This window comes from Macrobrachium nipponense, chromosome 21, assembly GCF_015104395.2.
Source record: "Macrobrachium nipponense isolate FS-2020 chromosome 21, ASM1510439v2, whole genome shotgun sequence".
NCBI lineage: Eukaryota > Metazoa > Arthropoda > Malacostraca > Decapoda > Palaemonidae > Macrobrachium > Macrobrachium nipponense.
In genome coordinates, this window is record NC_087212.1 from 63,221,533 (window position 1) to 63,240,851 (window position 19,319).

Consider the following 19,319-nt stretch of genomic DNA (forward strand, 5'->3'; position numbering starts at 1 on the left):
CACACAATCCCCAGTTCAGACTATCGTCTATCTGGGGATTCGGATGGATTCTCGGGGTTTTCGAGCGTATCCATCCCAGGAAAGAATCTCGAAAGGGTTGGAGAAAATCTCGGTCTTCCTAGAGAAAGAACGAAGCTCAGCGAGAGAATGGCTCAGTCTTCTGGGCACTCTTTCCTCGCTGGAGCAGTTCATCTCTCTAGGAAGACTGAATCTGAGACCCTTGCAGTTCCATCTCAGAAGGAGTTTGGAACAGAAGAAAAGGAGATCTTTTGGATACCTTTCCCCTATAGGAGAGAGTATCAAAAACCACTTACGATGGTGGTTAGGACCACTGACAAGAAACGAAGGAGTGTCCTTGGCCCTTCAGAACCCTCACCTAGTGTTATTCTCAGACGCTTCGGACACGGGGTGGGGAGCAACACAGGACTAGACGAAGGAAGTGTCAGGCAGTTGGACAGAAGAACAGAAGGCCTGGCACATAAATGCAAAGGAACTCTTAGCAGTGCACTTAGCACTGCAGGTTTTCGAGAACGAAGTCAGAGGCGTGGTGGTCCAAGTCAACTCGGACAACACCACGGCTCTGGCTTATATAAGAAAACAAGGGGGGACACACTCTTTCTCCCTTTACCAACTAGCAAGGGATCTGTTGATATGGACAGAAGAAAGAGGGATTCGACTCCTGACGAGGTTCGTTTTAAGGAGAATATAAGAGCAGACAGACTGAGCAGGAAAAACCAGGTCCTTCCAACAGAGTGGACCCTTCATTCACAAGTCTGCCAGCAACTATGGTCTCTTTGGGGGAAGCCGCAAGTGGACCTGTTTGCAACATTCCTATCCAGGAGGATGGAGAACTTTTGCTCGCTGGGGGACGATCCAGAGCCTATCCATAGATGCCATGCTCATGGATTGGGAGGGCATAGACGCGTATGTGTTTCCCCCATTCAAGATGCTGGGGGAAGTAATGAGAAAGTTCGTGTCCTCGAGGAGGAATGAGGAATGACCATTGATCGCTCCTTATTGGCCTGCAAGAGAATGGTTCACAGAGGTACAGGAATGGATAGTGGACTTCCCCAGATCTCTTCCCGAAAGGACAGATCTGCTCAAAACAACCCCACTTCGAGAGGTATCACAAAACTATCCACGCTCTCGCTCTGACTGCCTTTCGACTATCGAAAGATTGGTCAGAGCGAGAGGCTTTTCTCGCGAAGCGGCAAAAGCAATTGCTGGAGCAAGAAGGTCCTCAACCATGCGGGTATATCAATCGAAGTGGGAAGTTTTCCGTAGATGGTGTAAGGCGAAGAAGCTGTCCTCCTCCGATACCTCTGTGACCGAAATTGCTGATTTTCTTTTGTTTTTACGAGAAGAATCTCATCTGGCAGTGTCTCAACATAAAGGTTATAAGAGCATGTTATCAGCTGTGTTCAGGAATAGGGGCCTGAACATAGAGAATAACAAAGATCTGCATGATTTGATTAGATCATTTGAAACTAAAAAAATTAAGAACTTCTCTCACCCCTAGTTGGAATCTGGATGTGGTTCTCAAATACCTTATGTCGGAGAGATTTGAACCTCCCGATAAAGCTACTTTCCGGGACTTGACTAGAAAATGCATTTTCTTAATAGCTCTAGCCACTGCGAAAAGAGTGAGTGAGCTGCAAGCGCTTGACTCTAGAGTGGGTTTTAAGAAGGATTCGGCGGTATTGTCCTTTAAACCTTTATTTCTAGCAAAAAATGAAAACCCCTCGAGACCTTGGCCTAGGACTTTTGAAGTAAAAGGCCTTTCTCAATTAGTTGGGAATGAAATGGAAAGAACTTTATGTCCTGTGAGAACTTTGAAATTTTACCTGCAGGAGAAGAAGCGGTTGCAGGGTTGCAATCAGAGTTTATGGTGTGCAGTTAAAGACCCTAGAAGAGCTATGTCAAAGAATGCCTTAGCATTTTTTGTTAGAAACATCATAACGGAAGCCCACATGAAGCTGATGATAGTGAGGCATATAAGACCTTAAGGGTAAAAGCACACGAAGTACGTGCAGTCGCTACATCATTGTCGTTCAACAAGAACATGTCAATGAAGAACATCTTAGCGGCCACGTATTGGAGATGTAACTCAGTGTTCGACCTCACATTACTTGGAAAGATGTCGAGAGTGACATATGAGAAATGCTTCTCTCTAGGACCTTATGTATCAGCGGATACAGTGCTGGGGAAAGGAGAGAAGACTGATCCTTAATATTAATTTTTGTCATTATATTTATATATTGTGATTTTAAAATTATTGGTGTTGAGTTTTTAGGTTGTTTGAAAGGTGTTTGGGGATAACGCCTTTCAATCATATTTACTAATCCACGGTTAGGATCGGGTGATCGGGATCAGTATTTTACTCCTTTATATGCCAAGAGGCATAGGTATATTGTCATGTAAGTGAATAAGACTCCAGTGACAATTGCCATTAGGTTCTGTTGAGTAAGTGGATAAGACCCCATTGACAGTCCTTTTCAAGAGTTCTCAGCCATAGGGCACACCCTCGCTGAAGCTTTTGAGGCGAAGCAGACTTCTCAGCACAAGCTAAGAAATCTTCCGCCTAAACAGGTAGGAACTAGGGTATTATTAACTTGTATTACCTACAACATATGTTGTTTACCTATTAGGTCAGTAATTAGCTGTCTCTTGCCCTCCGCCAAGGGTGCCAATCAGCTAAGTATATATCTGACAGGGAAGTTGAATGTATGAAAATGATATTGTTATTGTACAATAAAGTTTCATACATACTTACCTGCAGCGCAGATATATACGATCGTTATGGCCCACCCAACCTCCCCTCAGGAGACAGGTGGAAGAGAAAAATCTGGCTTAAAACGGTAATAGTTCCTATTCCTGCCACCCAGCGGCAGGCGGCGGGATCACCTGACCTACCTGTAGTGTGTGCTGCGAAATTTGAATTTCTGTCGGGGACGACGGAGTCTATAGCTAAGTATATATCTGCCAGGTAAGTATGTATGAAACTTTACAGACCTCCGCTTAGGATTTCGAAAACTTCATTTGTCACTTGAGTATTTGGATTGTCTTTTGGTTTAGGACTTGGCTTAGTGATTTGGCATACGCTATTGTGGTTTGGATTTTGATTTTGGCTTTGATTTTTCTTAGAATTGAGATGTCTGGATCTAGTTCTACTAGTTTCAGAGTGTGTGGTGTAGAAGAATGTAAGGTGAGGCTACCAAAAGCCTCGGTAGATCCTCACACAGTGTGTGTGAATTGTAGAGGGCATGTTTGCTTGTTGGATGATAGGTGCAAAGAATGTGAAGTGTTGACTGATGTCGAATGGAAGGCGTATGAATCTTACATTCGTAGACTTGAGCGTGACAGAATTAGGAGGTCTTCCTCCAGGAGTGCTTCTGTTAAAAGTCAAAGTAAAGTTGCTCAATCTAACATAAATGTAGAACATGTTACGCATAACCCTATAATTTCTCCTTCAGATAAGGAAGTGATTGTTACCGAAGGGAATGCCCTTTCTACCATTTTAGAATCGATTCGGAACCTTGAATCGAAAATGAAAGTGCTACAATCTAATGTGCAAAAGTGTAGTGATAATGTTAGTGCCCCTAGTGAAGTGGAGGGGGCGTCAGATCGGTCCTATAATGTCTCCAGGTTGAGACCTCTGTCGGACTCCCAGAACACAGGGAATGGACATGTCGAAGGCCGAAGGAGGGTTACGGGAATTAAACACCGGTCTGGCGTCCCTTCGACAGATCCTGAAGACGCATCCCAGGCTGCCAAAGATCGCGCGCAAGCTCGAACCTTGAAGGAATGCTTCTCTTCCTCCGAGACGTCCTCACCTCACCGTGGGTGGGAATCTCGGAAGACCTCTCCGACTGAGAGTGGTAAGGAAGACGTAAGGTGTCGCACTGGCAGCCATCGTCTTTCTCGCCCTCTTAGGAAAGGTCTTACGGAAGAGTACGCAGCCTCTCCAAGTGAGAGTGGTAAGGAAGACGTAAGACGTCGCACTGGCGGCCATCGTCTTTCTCGCCCTCTTAGGAAAGGTATGATGGAAGAGGACGCTTCATCGGGAGATCGAGAGTGTCCTCCGCCTCGATTTACGCTTCGGTCTTCTCCGGAAGACTTCGAAGACAGTATCCCGCACAAGAGATTTAGGACGCTTTCTGAGCGTCCTGATTCGAGTCCGGAGAGAAGGAAGAAGGCGTCCCCTCGCCCATCTTCTTCTCAAAGGTTCATTCCATCATATGGTTCTTCACCATCAAAAAAGACCCTCGAAGCGATTCGTCAACAGTTGGATGCGTTTTTCGCCAAGAAAGAAGAAAGATCACGTAGTCGTAAAAAAGATCTATGGCTACCCGTCAAGAAATCTAGACGTTCTCCTGCGGCTTCTCTTCGTTCTTCGTCATCTTCTGATTCGTCGCCTTCTAGACCTCATCGACTCAATCAGGAACGCGCAAGCAGTCCTGCTGAGAGAGTCTCTAGAAGTATTGGCGGTAAAGAAAAAGACAATAGGTGCCGCACAGGTGGCCGCCGTCGTCTTTTCCAAGAGTCGAAGAACGTTCAGAAGGATCGCTCAGAAATAGAATTGGGAGGAATTGATCTTGGCTTACAGGAAGAGAATATTCAACAAAAGAAACGCTTTGCTAACCAGGACGCTCGTAAGGACGCTTCTCGGGACGCTCGGTGTCGTAAACGTCGGCTGGAGAGACTTCAGACGCACGATATTAGTTCAGAAGAAGGATATGATCATACTACATAAGATCAATATAATAAAATAGAATATGAATAAGAAATATAGACAAACTTTCAGTGTCAACGATTAAAGGCTACAAAAGTATGCTGTCAACGGTCTTTCGACACAGAGGCTTGGATTTATCAAATGATAAAGATCTTCACGATCTATTGAGGTCCCTTGAAACATCAAAAGCTCCACGAGACAAGATTCCCTCATGGAATTTAGATGTTGTCTTAAAGTTTTTAATGTCAGCCCCATTTGAGCCTATGCACGCTGCCTCTTTGAAAGATGTAACTAGGAAAGCTATTTTCCTAACCGCTTTGGCAACAGCTAAGAGGGTTAGCGAAATCCAAGCTATGAGTAAACATGTGGGTTTCAGAGAACACAATGCGGTATGTTCGCTGAGCCCCTCGTTCTTAGCGAAGAACGAAAACCCATCCAACCCCTGGCCTAAAAGCTTTGATATCAAGGGGTTATCAGAGTTCGTCGGACGAGAGCCGGAGAGAGTTTTGTGCCCTGTCAGAGCTCTCAAATTTTATCTGGAAAAGACCAAACAATGTAGAGGCCCGTCAGACAACCTGTGGTGTTCGGTCAAGAGGCCGGAATTACCAATGTCTAAGAACGCACTGGCGTTCTTCTTGAGAAACACCATCAGGGAAGCTCATTCGTCCTGCACGGATGGTGATCTTAAACTGCTAAAAGTTAATGCTCACGAGGTTAGAGCGGTAGCTACTTCGGTGGCTTTTCAGAAAAATATGGCACTCAGTGATATCCTGGGTGCCACATTTTGGCGAAGCAACTCTGTGTTTGCTTCACACTACCTCAGAGATGTGAAGGCGACATATGAGAATTGCTACTCGCTTGGACCATACATTTCCGCGGATACAGTATTGGGGACGAGAAGCAATACGAACCCCATCCTTTAGAAAATGGATGTGTGTGATTTTAATTATGGGTTTGTTTTTTACGGTCGTAGGGTTGGCCGCTTGAGGCGGTCTTCCCTTTAATTAGCCTGAAAGTTATGGGACTAACTTTTAGCCTGAAAGTTATGGGACTAACTTTAGTGAGGCTAGGTTAGGTGGTATTTATTATGCTTCGTTGTCTTCAGTATGGTCAATATGGTCTAGTTACATTGTGGTCACACTCCCGTTGACAGATCATCTAGAACTATCCAGCTATACAGGTCGCTACCTTGCTGGAAATTCTAGTTAAGCAGAAGCAGGCTTGGGTGACAGTAATCACGAAGTCAGCTATGCTAACAGGTAGGGAACCAAGATGTCAATCATCTGCATGTGAAATGTTTCCAAAATCCTTCTATTCTGTCCCTTCCCACCTCCAATGGTGGGATTCAGCTATATATATATCTGGCAGGTAAGTGTCATGAACAAAATGATATTGTCATGATACAATAAAGTTTGTTCATACTTACCTGACAGATATATATATAGCTGTATTCTCTGACGACCGACAGAATTTCGAAACTCCCGGCAAACGCTGGTCGGCTAGGGGGTTAGTACCCATTCCTGCCGCTGGGAGGCGGATACCGGGAACCATTCCCATTTTCTATTCAGATTTTCTTTACCACTGTCCCCTGAGGGGAGGTGGGTGGGTACTTGATTATATATATCTGTCAGGTAAGTATGAACAAACTTTATTGTATCATGACAATATCATTTTTAAGAGGTACGCTTGCCTCCCTCTTATTACTTGGGTCCAGAGGTCTGACCATTGATCCTGCGGTACATATCCTGATCATTGGGCAGAGGCTAGGATCCCTCCCTCTGCTCTTACGACCAGGGAGGGAACCAAGGTTGGACGAACACCAGTCTGTTCATAAGACTCAGATTCCACCCACCAAGAAGTGAGTCTTCCTATTGTAAAGGACCGATGGTTTGTATTCGTATTGGAACAAATAACAATTTGTCGAAAATTGTATTTTTCCTAACTATACAAACCTGAGGTCCTTTACACATAGTCCCACCTCATACCACCCCTCACTCTGTTTTTTCCTGGGCCTAAAGCAAAGTGGATCTTCACCTCCCAGTTGCGTGGTGCGCGAACTGTCGGACAAGCAGTTAACTACCGAACTCCCTTGTTCGAAGCTTACGACCGGTTCCAGCTGCCGCAGGTTACATTCCTATTGTAAAGGACCTCAGGTTTGTATAGTTAGGAAAAATACAATTTTTGACAAATTGGTATTTTTCTAGGTAATAGTTTCATTTTTCTCTCCACAGTCACAATGCCGTCAGCTGCAGATGAAGTTCAGCGTCATTCTGTCCACACATTAGTGTTTCGATCTTTAAAACGAACTCATGATATGTTCTTGTGTGACCAAGGAGCATTGCCTCCAATGGATGAGTCCTTGGAATTACTTCGTAGAACAGTGAAAGCACGTGACCAGTATGGTCCAGTTCTAAAAATTGTTGCTCAGAACAAGCGTAAGGCTCCAGCTCCAAAAATTGTTGAGATGGAAACAGAAAGTATATCTGTGCCAAGTCCAGCTATTGAGATAACTCCAGGATCATTAGCAATTGCACCTACATCAGGGCCTATGGTACCTCCTGTTCCAACTCCTCCTCCTCCACAGAGCACAGCGCTTATTGCTTCTGTTCCTAGTGCAGGTGCTAGTGCTGGTCAGCAGAGTCTTGTACCACGTCGTGCTCCCACATTACCTAGACCAAAGTGGCATGCTCCTTGGAAACTTGGCAGGGTGATTTCTGGTCATCTAGGATGGGTCAGATGTGTTGCTGTTGAGCCAGCTAATGAGTGGTTTGCAACAGGTTCTAATGACAGAGTGATCAAGATTTGGGATTTGGCTTCAGGTCAGTTGAAGTTATCCTTAACTGGACATGTGTCAGCTGTTCGCGGTTTAGCTGTATCCCCACGACACCCATATTTATTTTCCTGTGGAGAAGACAAGCAAGTTAAATGTTGGGATCTGGAATACAATAAGGTTAGCTGGTTAACTGTTTTTTGTATTAATATGAGTAATTCATTTACATACTTTTTTTATATGAATTGTTTTCCACAAGGGAAAATTACAAAACCTGACTATAAGCAGGAACCACATCTGCCTTTGTAAAGATTTACACTGCCTTATTATTTTTTTGCTAATTCAGGTGATTTTTTTGTCGTATTAATTTTGTATTTTTCAAGGATTATTTTTCCTCAAATTGTAGGCCTTATGTAGAAGGCTCATTGATACAATCTGAAAAGAATACAAGACATTGTTTTCAAAACTTTTAATTTTGATATAAGCTCAGGCCAGCATCAGCTGATTGAATACATCAAACACTACTGACTTTAATGCACATATACTATACAAATATGGATAATCAGTCTTATACAGAAATTATAGTGGAACCTATCAGGAGTCTTAAGCTAATTGGTCCTTTCCATGAAGGTATAGTGGCACCTGTCAAGAACTTCATAACAGTGGATATTAATTATCTTGTAATTTTTTGTGCTGAAACATACTTATATTTACCATAACCTACACCTTATCTCCTATGTTAGGACTCATTGGCTCATTGCAATAAGTAACAAAATCTGTTAAGGAAAAGACACTGTTATACTGTAGTGTATAAGTGGACATTAAAGGTATCCCAGATCTAACACTCACTTAAGATCAATTGTACTTTGCATTTTCCTTGCAATTTGAGATGTTTGCAGAATAGATTTAGGCTGGAAATGTAGCCCAGCATGAAACTATCATAAAACTATTTAATAAGAAAAGAAATCTGTTGAATTGAATGTGCTATGTTGATGGATTACTTCGTTGACATAGATATTTCTTTCATGGTTTCAATAACTGTGCCAGTTAAAGAAGCTTATGTTTATTCTGTTAATTTTTCCCTCATGAATTGTAAGCCGCAATATGAAATCTTGTTTCTGAAAAGTTGTGTCCTGATTACATATGTATCTTTTGAATGAGCCAACTTAATTTTTTCTATGCTACAGGTTATAAGGCATTATCATGGTCACCTTAGTGCCTGTTATGGGTTGGCATTACATCCAACCATAGATATTCTTGTAACGTGCGGAAGGGACTCAACTGCAAGAGTTTGGGATTTAAGAACGAAAGCAAATATTCACACACTAACAGGACATTCAAATACTGTAGCATCTGTAGTATGTCAAGCAGCTGAACCTCAGGTAAGATGCATTTAAGAGTTTAACCCTTAATTGTTGGATAGCAATATTAAGCGCCATCTAATTGGAAAGAATCGGTCAGGAAAGAGGTGCCAATACTTCTATAGCCCATAAATTCACTAATGGCAACTTTTACACTGGCTAAAATCAAGATCGGCAGCTCATGCAAGCTTAGTAGTGATTTTGACTTTGAGGGCTAATGCACTGCCTCTCTCTCTCATATGACGTCTTTTTATAAATTTGCTCATAAATATACCAAAGGGCTGCTGTTGGTTTTAGTTCTTCTCTTTTACAATAGTATCTCAGTTATAAAAATAATTTTGCAAAGAAATATTAGAAAAAACATGTACAAATAGAAAAAAAGTTACTGAATCTTCGTTCTTGGTAAATTTACGTGAATATTTCTCAAGAAATATGCTAAGAATTTCTTGCTGAATTTATTTCTTATCTGTATTGTTATTGTATGAGCTGTAACTATAATTTTACAAAATAAAATTATTTATTAGAAAAAACGTGTATAAGTCGGTAAAATTTACGATTGTCTTGTAAAAGAGGCCCCACAAGAAGTTGAAATTAGTCACTTTTAACTTCTCATGGAATTTTTTTCTTACACCATGCACATTTGCATATCTTCATCTTTCCATTGATGTGTTTTTTCATTAATTGGCTGACCTCAAAGTTTACCCAGCCTGAGGAGCTGCATATTGATGTTTTTACCCATCCACTAAAGGTTAAATTAGAACTCTCAGTTAGTTTTATGTTGCTCTCCAGAGCACTTAAACTTGCTGTAGCTTTTACCACAGTTGGTTTTATTTTTGCATCTCGTTTTAATTGGCAATTGTATAATAAACCTTTGCTGTTTATACCAACGATTATTTTGCAAGCAATCTTTCTACCCCTTTCTTTAGGACCATGTAAAAATCTTCCTGGGCAGTGTTGTATTTCAGAGTACCTAACTTATTGTCTTTTTTTTCTTTATCTTCTTGTGTGGAAATTTTATTTTGTTAAAGCTTGCTTTGCATATGAATGATCTTTTAAATCTTTTCTAAGAGTGTTCTTATTTTAATTAGTAACTGAGGCTACAAATCTCATGAATATGTATCTCTAGGCACTGGAACAGACAATTGTTAGATATAAAATATTTCTTCTCACATAAGTAGCTACTTGTCTGTGTTAGCTGTTGGTTAATGCTTTTTGTGATCATTTTATGTACTCTAGATGTCAAGTAAAATAAAGGTGCAAGTGATATGATTAAAGATATAACAAATGGGAAGTTTCATTAGTAAGTAAACCAATAATATTATGGCAGTTTGGATTATGAAGTTTGGCTGACCCTTAACACTGGTATAGAAAGCATTTTTATAAATCAATGGTTTGTATCTAAAAAAATTTAGGGTTTTTATTTGTATACAAAGATGATGAAAAGTATTTTTATTAAGAGGTGATACAGTAGATCTGTTATGATCATTTGAGAAATGTTTAATGGACTGTAAAGGAATTTTAATAAAGATTTCATCCTTTTCTTCAGGTTATAACTGGGTCACATGATTTTACAATTCGATTATGGGATTTGGCAGCTGGGAAAACATCATGCACACTTACACACCACAAAAAAAGTGTAAGGTCATTAGTTGCACATCCAGATTTGTATATGTTTGCTTCTGGGGCTCCAGATAATATCAAACAGTGGAAATGTCCGGAAGGCAAATTTGTTCAGGTAAGTCTGTTTCCTTTTCAGTTTGTCAGAAACAAAAAAGCCAATGATGAAGATTCTTAACAAATCTGAACCCTACCTAACCAAAGCCTCTACTTTGGTATATAGAGTTAGACCATTGAAAATTCTTGATAAGAAAACATTTGGTACTTAGAAAGTAGACAACTGAAAATTCATGAGAAGGAAACATTTATAATTTCAGGAAAGAAGAAACTCCCTGAAGTGGACTATGTCCTTACTTGACCCCTGCAAGTAGTCAGTTTGCAATAATTAAAATTTTGTTCATTCTGTCGCTGTAAAATCAGTATAATTCCTCACCTCTGCATTCTTGATGTTAATACACCATTCATCCTACTTGCTTCTTGACTGCATAGTGCTCCTTTACTGTGACATAACTGCATTCATAACTATCAGATTGTTCATCACAAACCCATCAACCAGACAGAGCTTAAGGTTGAGATGCAGAGTAGTTAAGAGTGACCGTTCATGCATGTGTCTGTGGACTGGTAAAAAGAATCTCAACAATTATGCTTAAGCAGTTTATAAAAGTCTAATTCCTTTTTATTGTTGATTCAGCCTTTTCAGTTGTCATCACATTCACCTGATCTGATGTATTTTTTCCCTTTTCTACCTTTTGTTTTGAGAAAGTGAGTTGACAATTATTGATTTTTTGGGCTCAGCCTGTGTCGCTACGTGAAATGGTTAGAAAAAGCTATATGGTAGTGCCAGAGTATTCTGGCTCGCTCACCTTTATTCAAGGTGTCGGTATGGTATCTGGGGCGAGTGAAACCACTACCAGAGGTCCCTTGCCATTTAGTCTCTTCCTTCCTCAATATCCCTCGTCTACAGAGGAGCCGCTCTAGGCCACCGATACCCGCTACTACTATAACTAGCGCCTTTGTTTACCATTCCTTTCGATAGCACGACATCACTAGCACACGTTTTTTGCTCTGTGTTGTAAATTCGTTGGAATTTCCTTTATTGACATCATGGAACGTCAAGTAGCTTCTGCATCCAAGTTAAGTACTGCAATTAATGTTTGGTATTATTTTGATGTAGTGATGGGCATGATAAACTGTTTTAAAATAGGTTATATGCGAGAGCAGCAGTCCGCGTGTTGCCGACCCGCACCGCCATTTTGTGGCTCGCTACCCGCGTAAGGTTACGTTTATATCGTTCTCCAATTGGTCTTCTAGGTTTCAACAGGTTCGCCAGAGGCAGTCGTGCCAGAGGACCCTCCTGTCACAGAGGCGGCGGAAGAGTCTCCAACCGAAGCAAAGGCTTCCGGGGAACACGTGGTGGCCGACCATCGGCCAACCAGTGAGAATCCCCGGGTAGGAGGGAGGCTGTACCTCTACCGACATCGGTGGGGGTTCAGCAACTGGGCACAGAGTATTGTGACCAAGGGTCTGGGTTGGAGTTGGCTTCAAGGTCCTCCTCCATCCAACGCCTTTTACCAAAAACCGACAGCAGAACTGGTAGAGTATACCCAAGAACTTCTTCAGAAAAGGGTAGTGTCATGAGTCGGAAACTTAAAGTTTCAAGGGCACTTGTTCAGCGTGCCAAAGAAAGACTCGAACAAACTAAGAATAATTCTAGACTTGTCCCATCTGAACTCATTCATTCACTGCGACAAGTTCCGAATGCTGACCGTTTCGCAGGTGCGGACCTTACCTCCCCGTGGGGCCGTCACCACCTCTATAGATCTTACAGATGCCTACTATCATATCCTGATAGCAAGACACTTCCGCCCATTCCTAGGCTTCAGACTAGGAAAGAAGGCTTATTCCTTCAAAGTAATGCCATTCGGGCCCAACATAGCGCCCAGAATATTTACAAAGGTAGCGGAAACAGTAGTCCAGGAATTAAGGACTCAGGGAATAATGTTAGTAGCCTATGGACGATTGGCTCATATGGGTCACAGATGTCGAAGAATGCCGCAAGGCGATGGTCAAAGTAATAGAGTTTCTGGAACACTTAGGTTTCCAGATAAACCGGACCAAGTCGCGGCTGACTCCGGAGTCACGTTTCCAATGGCTAGGAATCCAGTGGGACCTAGACTCTCATACTCTATCAATTCTGCCAGCGAAAAAAAGAGAAATAGCCAAGGCCACAAGACTATTTCTCAAAAACAAACAGACGTCCCGGAGGAACCAGGAGAGAATCCTAGGATCACTCCAGTTTGCATTAGTGACGGACGTTCTACTGAAAGCCAAACTAAAGGATATAAACTGGGTTTGGCGCTCGAAAGCGAACCGAAGATCCCGGGACAAAATTTCCCCCATCCCGCCGATCTTACGCAAGAGACTCCGCCCCTAGACAGAGATCAAGAGTCTGTCAAAGACAATACCCTTACAGTTTCCTCCGCCGGCTCTAGTGATTCACACAGACGCCTCATTAAGCAGCTGGGGCGGGTACTCACAATACAAGAAAGTACAGGGAACCTGGTCAATGTCATTCCGCCAGCTACATATCAATGTACTGGAAGCGATGGCAGTGTTTCTAACCCTGAAAAGACTTCTACCAGCCAAGAAAATCCATATCAAGCTGGTATTAGACAATGCAGTGGTGGTTCACTGCATAAACAGGGGTGGCTCCAAATCGAGCCATGTGAACCATGTGATGATAGCCATATTTGCCCTAGCAGACAAGAACAAATGGCACCTTTCAGCCACCCACCTAGCGGGAGTGAGAAATGTAGTGGCGGACGCCCTGTCACGAGCCACCCTGCTGGAATCGGAGTGGACTCTGGACAGGGAGTCATTCAAATGGATCTGTCAACAGGTGCCCGGGCTGCAAATGGATCTTTTCGCCACGGAGTCGAACCACAAACCACGGATGCTATGGCTATAGATTGGAATATCTGGAAGAGAAATTATCTCTTCCCTCCAGTGAATCTACTTCTGAAGGTCCTGAACAAGCTCAGGACTTTCAAAGGTCACATTGCACTAGTGGCCCCCAACTGGCCCAAGAGCAATTGGTTCCCTCTACTTGTGGAATTGGGACTCCGGCCCCAACGGATTCCCAATCCCATACTGACGCAGTTGGTACAAACGCGGACTGTGTCCGCTTCCTCAGGAATTCAGAAAGCCCTAACTTCATGGACTTCATGAAGTTTGCAGCACAAAAAGATGCCAACATTCATCCTCAGAAGATTTGGGTTCTGGAATCTGATAAACGAGAATCAACCTTGCGTCAATATGACTCTGCAGTAAAGAAACTAGCTATATTTTTAAGGGACTCAAATGCACAAACCATGACCACGAATCTGGCAATAACCTTTTTTAGAACCTTGTTCGAAAAAGGTTTAGCAGCAAGTACGATTACTACAACCAAATCGGTACTAAAGAAAATCTTCCAATTTGTATTTAACATTGATTTGACAGATTCGTATTTTTCGTATATCCCAAGGGCTTGTGCTAGACTTAGACCAACAGAGAGACCCCGAAAGGTCTCCTGGTTCTTAAATGATGTCCTTAAACTAGCTTCTGACACTGATCACGAATCATGTGATTATATAACGCTCCTAAGGAAAACGTTAATCCTAATAAGTCTAGCCTCAGGAGCCAGAATTTGTGAACTGTCAGCTCTCTCTAGGGAACCAGAACATATTGAGTTTCTCCCTTCAGGAGAACTACTATTCTTACCAGATCGTCAATTTTTGGCTAAAAAAGAGGACCCACAGGATAGGTGGGTGTTACGGCCTCTGAGAGAGGTCCGCTTCAGGTTCGATATGAAATAATAAAATAAAATGTTTCAACACCAACAGTTGAAACTGGGGATACGAATATAGAAAGAAACACTAACACAACAAAGGTTTATTTACAAGCTTACTAGCATAGGTAAATGCAGAATGGTATCTCCTATTTACATAAAAAGATAGAATCTTACGCTGCATGTACTGGGGGAACAGTGAGGCAATTCAAATACTTGCTAGTCAATTTGGCAATTCAAAGGGATGGCTTCTCAAAAGGAAAACGGTGATTGCAGACGTCCTCTTGACTCCGTATTGCAGAAAATATTCTACTTGTAAGGTAGGACCTTTTCTTCTCTGAAGTCTGCTCGACGTCGAGATAACACGAGATAATTCGTCCACTCCTGAAGACGACTAGACCAATATCCAACCAACTCTCGAACAACTTTTCTCCTGATCCTTCGTCGGTTCTTTTTCTCTTATCTCTCTCGGATGATCTCTGCTGCTGCTGATCTCTCACTGATAATCTGATCTATGGCTCTTACTGAGGATATCTCTCTGTGACTAACTGGTGTCTCTCTTTTACAATCTCTCTATCTCCTGCTACGACCGTCGTATTTATATGGCACACGGGGTGGAGCCTACGGCGATCATCACAGACTCGCGAGATTTCTAGAATTTCTTAGATGAATCTAGACAAGGTATTGCATCAGAAATCGCTGAGTTTCTCACGTCCCGACAAGTTCCACAACACTCCTGCTGATTCTAGAACCATCATGATAACAGGCACCTCCATCACAATGCGCTAACGCCTCCTTGCTGCCGAACTTCTCGAAAATGCGTTCTCCTTTCCTTTAGCTTTCTTTGCTAGGAAGCAATTACCATCACAGTGGGCTCCATGGAAGATTGTCCCACTTCCTCAGGACCCGTCCTTATGTCCAGTTAATTGCCTAAGAGCATATTTGAGCAGAACTGCCTCGAAATCTTCAGGTCCTTTGTTTGTTAGGGAAAAAGATGGTACTATTTCCCTAAAAGGAATCAGACAACAGATTCTGTACTTTATAAAGCAAGCTAACCCGGAATCATTCCCATGGGCACATGATATTAGGGTAGTAGCCACCTCAATTAATTATTTTCAACACATGAATTTTGATGATCTCAAGAAGTACACAGGCTGGAAGTCCCGGCCCTTAAATTCCCAGCAGTGGCAGCCGGAAACATAGTTTCCCCTGACACTGCTTAGAACAGTAGTAAGTAGCTAATTAGCCTGTCTCTCTTTACATATCTCTCTCTCCTACCTGCCTCATTAGCATTCTTGACCTTAGCTCAGTTGTTACTGGGTTACATACTTTACCTTGGATTGCACTTTCTATGTATCATGATGATTTAGATTGTATATATTTGTATCTGGGTCTATATTGTGTGATTAAATTCCTGTTCATTGGTGTATGATTAGTTAAGATTATTTGTTGGGTTATTCAACCCTATTTAGTAGATAAGTTTTAGAGTTAAGGATCATTAAACTCTCATAAGTTAAGGAATTTTATTGGTTACTTGTAGAATTAAATAACTAATATTAAATAGTATTCAAGTTTCAATTTCCTTACAGTAATTTATCTACACTATCTTTCCAAGCTGGTGGGGCCAATTCTCTGTTACTATTTCACTTAGCGACACAGGCTGAGCCCAGAAAAGGGATTTTGACGAAGGAAAAATCTATTTCTGGTCAATGACCTGTGTCGCCCAGTGAAACCCACCCTCTACTTCCACACCTTGTCCGGCCCAAGCTTGGGTGCTATCTTCAGGAATGGTAAACAAAGGCGCTAGTTGTAGTAGTAGCAGGTAGCGGGGGCCTAGAGCGGCTCCTCTGTAGACGAGGGATATTGAGGAAGGAAGAGACTAAATGGCAAGGGACCTCTGGTAGTGGTTTCACTTGCCCCAGATACCATACCGACACCTTGAATAAAGGTGAGCGAGCCAGAATACTCTGGCACTACCATATAGCTTTTTCTCTGGTATTTGTAGCAATACTTATACCTTAGAAATGAGTGCTATAGGAACCATTTCACGGAGCGACACAGGTCATTGCCCAGAAATAGATTTTTCCTTTGTCATAATCCCTTATTTACCGCTTGTGGCTTGCCATCTTTCTGTAAATATCCTTGATTGTTTTTTTCCAGTTCGTTGGAATTTGCCATTTTGTGTTATGTGTATTTCTGTAGTTTTGTCTTATAATGTACTGTTTGATACATGAAGTTTTATTTGGGTTGATCTTTCCTACTGTTAAGTTTAGCTTATGTCTTTGGAGCATTACGTTTGATCAGCATTCAGAATAAACAAAAGAATAATACTTGGCTGATCCAGATGGACTGTCTCTGTAATCACCTGTTTACCACCAGGTTTCATTGGCCTCATTAAGTTTGATCATGGTAGCCATTTGGAAGGGAGATTACATGATTTCTGTCAACTTGGATGTGAACTTCCTCTTCCTGATCCATTCTCTGTTTAGGAAGTATCTACGCTTTGTCTTTGAAGGGAAGGTCTTCCAAATCTAAGTTCTGCATTTTGGTCTGAGCTAATCACCACAAGTATTCACTCTTGTTGGCACCTATAGCAGGATAGAGTCATCTACTTGGTGTCAGAATTCTATTCTTGAACAACATCAGTAACATCTGTCATGCTAATATTCTCATGTATTCTGTCTAATACTGTTACTGCAAGTGCATTAGAGTAACCTTTCTCCAGTGGTTGATGTTTCTTCATTGCTACAGTTGTTCCACTTCTTCAATTGACTGTTCATATGGATCAGCTCTTACAATCTCCCAGGTAAGAAGACATCATGCTTTCCAGTTCCAGCCATCCATCCCTTCTTCTCTACTGGTCAAACAGAAGTGCATTTACCCTAGTGGCAGAGTATTATAAGAGAGTCTTCATAGGATTGTGACTATTCAGGGGACTCTCACTCCAGGTACTCCAGTCATTTTCCTTTGCTGTCACCTGAGCCAAAGGTTTCCTAGATATTGAACAGGCTGTTTATGCAGCATGTCTTAGGTTTTTGCACCAGAATTATATGTAATTTTAATAGCTTTAACAGAAGGTAAATTGTGGCAAGAAAAACTGTTATTTTAAACAACTCCCTGAGCATATCTGTGGGAAGGTATAATACCAAGCACCCAATTGTCTTTGAAATTTTAGAAGGGTTGTATTTAGTTAATCATTGTGTTACAGGCATTAAAACTTTCGTAAGCTACCACCCAGCAGAGGTAAAATAGAAAATAAAAAAAGACAGCTTGGCAGAGAGCATTGCATCAAAAGCTACAGAAAGATTGACTTGCCTTTTAGACTTTTTCCTAGCAATCAAGATAAAAGTCAAGGAGGCCTAGGAAGCACATGCAGAAAGTCTGGTTGGTATTTGATAGAATACCAAGATGATAGAAATTACAAGCCATCTCTCCTATGAGTACAGTAACATGGCAAGTAGATGGAAACTGCCCTATGGCATTGCATCTGGCATTTAATTCAGCCATAATACAGCCATTCCCTGTAGTCTACATAATCGTTGGCAGGACACTCGGGCACTTTTGACCCATCAGTGCTTAGGCCATAGTCAGGACCTGCTTGGGTCGGGCATTACTGTATAGCTGGTTATTTCACATTAGAAATAGAATGAATTATGCTTATAGGTGAAATGCAGTGTTGTACAACGTTCTTTAACAAAGTAATGTATTCCAAAAGTTTGCCCATATTTTTCTATGTATTTAAAAGGGTAAAATTTTTTGCCCCATTAGAGTTTTAGGCAGTAGTGAGCTTGAGAAGATTGTTAACTAATAGTCCCATAAATGTTCCAGGGACAGAATTTGAGATATTTGCCTTTAACTGACATTCTGAAATAATTGTTTCTCCTTGGAGTCGTAAATGATCAACTACCTTATGGGCTTATGAATTAAAGCTTTAGCATTAGCCTTGCTGAATGTTTTGATGTGCAGTAGCTCCTCTTATAGTCTTGAGGTTGTTTGATTATTTTGATATAATGGTTTGCCAATTTGTGGATTTTGGTTATTATTCTCTGCCTTTTTTTGAATGATTCATAGACTGAAGTAATTAATTATTAATTTATACCTCTATTTTGCAGAATCTGTCCGGACATAATGCCATTGTCAACTGTTTAGCTGTAAACCGAGAAGGTGTATTAGTTTCTGGTGCAGATAATGGAACACTCTATTTTTGGGACTGGCGTACCGGGTACAATTTCCAAAAATTACAAGCACCTGTTCAGCCTGGTAATAATCTTCAAACTTTTTGTACTTTTATTAATATTTTTATATTTTATCAATTGTTTGCTTATACAGTGACTAACCATTATCCTACTGAAGCCCTGTTCTTTGGTTTGAAGTGGTTGACACCATACCAATATCAAAAGTAGATTCTGATACCCTTCAAAATGCAAGATATCCCCTTGTTTGGTAAGACTCCTTTAACCCAACTTCCTTCAGTATGAAGGTTTTGTCTTGTTATATATGTATGTGGTATTTTTAGTCTACTGCATGATGCAAGAAATCATTGCAGCTATGATAAGAACCACTATTAAAGACCATAAAAGGAAAGGCTTGCCAAAATTTTTTTTTTTTTTTTTGTACATAATATTCTTTTAAAAGAATTGCATAAAAATCATTATACTCTCAATTTAACCATTAAGAGCTGGGCTAAGAAGTTAATATGTAAGCACCCCAGGCCAGGTAAACTTTGCGGTCGGCCAACATAATTTTAAAACGTATAAAGTAGAACCTCAAGTCAGCAAAGAACCAAAAACTAATTTTAAGGAAAACTAACAAGCCTAATGATTGCTAAGTATCTAATAAAGCGAAAGGTTTTACCTTACCAAATTATACATGGAATGCATTAACTGCAAAATGGGAAAACTACCATATACAAGTTGTGAATGGGTAAACTACCATCTACAAGTAGTGAAAACCAGCAAAACAGTGAAAAATTCTGTCAGTCTTCCAAAATAAAGGAAAAATACCCTAATT

At 41.3% G+C, this 19,319-nt stretch overlaps 1 protein-coding gene across 4 annotated transcripts in view; it reads left to right on the plus strand.

Moving 5' to 3' along the window:
* Positions 1 to 19,319, plus strand: part of LOC135198084 (pleiotropic regulator 1-like) — a 142,099-nt gene that overhangs the window by 99,786 nt on the left and 22,994 nt on the right. For all 4 annotated transcript variants that reach the window (XR_010310723.1, XM_064225510.1, XM_064225511.1 and 1 more), the window contains exons 2-5: positions 6,964 to 7,682; positions 8,690 to 8,884; positions 10,410 to 10,598; positions 18,422 to 18,569. Coding sequence is in view for 3 of the 4 variants with exons in the window: in XM_064225510.1 (XP_064081580.1) it covers positions 6,964 to 7,682; positions 8,690 to 8,884; positions 10,410 to 10,598; positions 18,422 to 18,569 (1,251 nt within the window). In the remaining variant the exon portion in view is untranslated. The remainder of the gene's footprint in view (positions 1 to 6,963; positions 7,683 to 8,689; positions 8,885 to 10,409; positions 10,599 to 18,421; positions 18,570 to 19,319) is intronic.